This window comes from Orycteropus afer, unplaced genomic scaffold (genome assembly GCF_000298275.1).
Source record: "Orycteropus afer afer isolate SDZICR_OR568_19922 unplaced genomic scaffold, OryAfe1.0 scaffold00502, whole genome shotgun sequence".
NCBI lineage: Eukaryota > Metazoa > Chordata > Mammalia > Tubulidentata > Orycteropodidae > Orycteropus > Orycteropus afer.
In genome coordinates, this window is record NW_006922089.1 from 1,207,028 (window position 1) to 1,211,202 (window position 4,175).

The window sequence follows — 4,175 nt, forward strand, 5'->3', positions numbered from 1 at the left end:
TCTAGTGTACTAGGAAGCAGGTACTGGAGAGCGTGAGGGACAGGCCAATGGAAGCTTCTAGAAGGTTAGGTGTGGGGGTCCTGGGGGGGGGCAGCCAGATAAGAGTTTGGGTAACTACAGATTTCTGAAACCTTCCTGAAATGCCTGCTCAGGCCTTGGGTGGCCAGCAGTACAGGCTTCAGAAGACGGGGAGCGCTGGCTTCCAGGGAGTGAAGGCCAGGCGGGGGCTGAAGGTCCCGTCAGCTCTGGGGCGAGGGTGATGACAGGAGGTGGGATGTGGGGTGCGGCAGGCATCAAGTCAAGGCCTGGTGGGGCCCGGGGAGGGAGCAGCCCCATGCCCTGTCACAGATGCTATACATGTCTGGACTGTGGCCGGAAAGCACAGAGTTCACGCAGAGTGTCTGCCGTGACATACCGGTCCCCTACAAAACATCAGCTGGGACTGGCAGGGGCTGGGGCCAGACAGCAGAACACTCAGACAGGCCGAGCGGGAGGCAGGCCCTGTACAGGAGCGCCAGCAGGGGGCGGGACGGGCAGCCCCCATGGCAGGGCGCTCCTCCCGCACGGTGCTCTGGCTAGGTCTCTGGGGAGCCGCTTCCATCGGCTGCCCGCCCAGTGTGCAGAGGCCTGCCCCCGACGGCCTGCCCTGCCTGCTCCTGGCAGAAGCTGGGCCTCGTGGAGCCACGGAGAGGCGCGTGGGCGGCGGCGGGGGGCGGAGCAGGGGGCGGAGCAGGGGGCGGAGCGGGAGCCGTCACCTGCTGCTGGCTCTGGTGGTGCAGTTTCATCAGCTGCTGCTGCTGCACCGCGGCCTGGAGCTGCTGCTGCATGGCGCTCTGCTGGGCCTGCAGCTGCTGCGCCTGCGCCTGCGCCTGCGCCTGCGCCGCCTGCTGCTGCTGGAACTGCTGCTGCTGCTGCAGCGCCGCCTGCTGGAGCTGCAGCTGGCCTGCAGACAGAGCCCGAGTCAGGCCGAGGGCCGCCGGCTCCAGGCGCCGAGGCCCGCGGCCACCCCCGCGCTGTGCGCACGAAGGACGGGGCCCGGAGCCCACACCTGGACAACAGTGCGCCATCCGTCAACCTACGCTCACTGGTTCGAAAGTGCTGTTTACCACAGAGCGAGGGAACGCTGGGGGGCAGCACTGTGCCACATCTGGGACTTCCTACCCGAATGACGCTATAATAAGCCAAGAGTAACGATAAAAGACAACCAAGTATTTTCCACGGACAAGAGGCCTGGCCCTCAGGGATCATCTTCCCAGTCCTGGGCATTTCCATGAACGGAATGGGATAACACACGGTCCTTTGTGACCGGCTTCTGTTACCTGTTAGAGAAGCTCTGGTGGCGCAGTGCCTAAGGCACTTGACTGCTAACCAGAAGGCTGGCCGTTCAAACTCACCAGCCACTCCCCAGAAGGAAGATGGGGAGATTTACTTCCGTAGTGATACTGCCTCGGAAACCCAAGGAGGGGTCGCTATCAGTTGGGTCTGACTCGACGGCACACAACAACAACAACAACAACAACAACAACAACATTCCTTTTTAGTGCTCAAGACAAAGATGTCTCTTTGAAGACTAAGGTGTCTGACCCAAGCCATGGTATTTTCAATTGCCTGATATGCATGTGAAGCCTACCAATGAATAAGGAAGACTGAAGAAGAGTTGATGCTTTTGAGTTGTGGTGTTGGCAAAGAATCCTTGAAGTACCATGGACCGCCAGCAGAACAAACAGATCTGTCCTGGAGGAAGTGCGGCCAGAATGCTCCTGGGAAGCGAGATGAGGGACATGACTCTGGCCGTGTTGTCAGCAGGGACCACCCCCTGGAGAAGGACATCATGCCGGGTAACGTGAAGGTCAGCGATAAAGGGGAGGCCCTCAGCGACATAGCCTAACACGGTGGCTGCAATGACGGGCTCAGGCACAGCAAGGATGGTGAGGCTGGCACAGGACCAGGCACGGTTTCGTTCTGTTGACAGCACCTAACATCACCACCACCATTACTTTTTAGTGTATAAATCTTCAGGCTTCCTCCAGGTTGTAGCATGGTGTCAGTAACTCATTCCTTTCTACTGCTGACTCACATTGTATTGCATGGCTCAACTACAACATGATGGACATCTGGGTCATGTCTGTTGTGTGGCCATTAGGAATAATGAGCAGCCATGTCCAAGTTTTTGTGTGAGGGAGTTTCTGGGTTGGCAAAATGTTCTAAGGCAAATCGTGATGATGTCTGCACAACACTGAATCTACTAACAACCACGGATGATGTCCTTGAAACAGGGGCATTGTACAGGATGTGAGTTACACCTCAATAAAGCTGTTTGAAATAGCCAAAACATCTTGAAAAAGAACAGCAGGACTCACTTTCCAATTTCAAAATGTAATATAAAATAGCAGGCTTCTGGTAAAAGGACAGAGACCAATGGCAGAACTGAGAACCCTGCAATAAACCCATACTCTATGGACAACTGATGTGACACAATGGCGTCGAGTCCATTCAGTGGAGAATGATGTCTTTTTGGTAAATGGTTCCGCAACAACTGGATCTCCACGCGCAGAAGAAAGAGGCTGGATCCCTACTCCACACCATGTATGAAAGGTAACTCACAATGAACCGGTGACCTAACTATAAGAACTAAAACTTCAAAGAAAACACATGGGTAATGAGTGTTTCAAGACTGTGTTTTCGATAACAAATTCTTAGATAATGAGCAACAAAAGAAAAGATAAACTGGACTTCATTAAAATACAAAAAACTTTTGCGTATCAAATGACACTATCCAGTAAGTTAATGAGAGAAATAAATAAATGGAAGAAAATATTTGGCAACCATGATCTGATAAGGGTTTAATATCCAGAATATATAAAGAACTTTTACAAGTCAACAAAGACAGACAACCCAATTAAGAAAGAGGCAGGGGCCTTGAATAAGATTTAATATATAAATGGTCAATTAAAAAAAAAACAAAAACAAACTCGCTGACCTCGAGTCAGATTCAACTCATAGCAACCCCTCCTTGGGTTTCCAAGGTGGTATCTCTACGGAAATAGAGTACCTAGTCTTGGGCAATCCTACTTCCGTAGTGATAATGCCTCGGAAACCCAAGGAGGGGTCGCTATGAGTCGGGGCCGACTCGACGGCAAATAACAACAACAAGTCTTCCTTCCGAGGAGTGGCTGGTGGGTTGAAGCCTCCAGCCTTCTGGTTAGCTGCCAAATGTCCAAATAGAAATTGAAACCACAAGGTACTACTTCATACTCACTAGGATGGCTATCATCAAAAATAAGGGTTGGAGAGTATGAGAAGAAATTGGAACCCTTGTCCATGGCTGGTGGAACCGTAAAATGGTGCAGACACTGTAAAACAGTTTGGTAATTCCTCAAGAAGTTAAAAAAATTCCCATATGAGCCAGCAATTCCACTCCAACGTACAGACCCCCTGAAGACTTGAAGGCAGGGACACAAACAGGTATGGGTACACCCAAGCTCACTACAGCATTACTCACTATAGCCAAAAGGTGGAAAGAAGACAAGTGTCCAATCAAGAGAATGACCAACAGAATGCTGTATCAATACAATGAAATGCTATTAGCCATAAAGAGAAAGGAAGCCTGGTACGTGGCCGGACCTCGAGAACATGCTGCTGAGGGAACTAAGTCAGACACATAGGACCAACGCTGCAGGATCCCACGGAGATGAAATCTCTAGAACAAGCAAAGGCACACACAAAAGCTTATCAGTGGTCACCAGAGGCTGGAAGTTAGAGAGAATGCGAGTTATTGCTTGCGGAGTACTGAGCTGCTGTGTGGGGTGATGGAAATTTCTGAAAATAGATAGTGGTAAGAGATACGCGTTTTTGCCAGATGGTTCAATTGGATTTTGTCTATCGGCTGGAGTTTTGTGTGTTGTTGCTGTCTCCCCACCCCCATTCTACTTTGTCCTATTGGTTTGAAACTTACACAACTATTTCCATTGTTGTAGCACATACTTTTTTCAACTTTAGCATTCATCTTTCCCAAACTGTACAAGGACCTTAGAAGACTAGTTATTTTTAAAATTAGGTTTACTAATTGTTGTTGTTGTTGTTATGTGCCGTCGAGTCATACCTGACTCACAGCGACCCCTCCTTGGGTTTCCGAGGCAGTATCACTACGGAAGTAGGATTGCCCAACCTTCCTT

The 4,175-nt window shown here is 50.7% G+C and overlaps 1 protein-coding gene across 1 annotated transcript in view; it reads right to left on the minus strand.

Annotated features, from left to right (window-relative positions):
* MED15 (mediator complex subunit 15) overlaps positions 1-4,175 on the minus strand; it is a 68,507-nt gene that overhangs the window by 15,455 nt on the left and 48,877 nt on the right. The window contains exon 6 of the mRNA XM_007955466.2: positions 756-943. Coding sequence (XP_007953657.1) covers positions 756-943 — 188 coding nt within the window. The remainder of the gene's footprint in view (positions 1-755; positions 944-4,175) is intronic.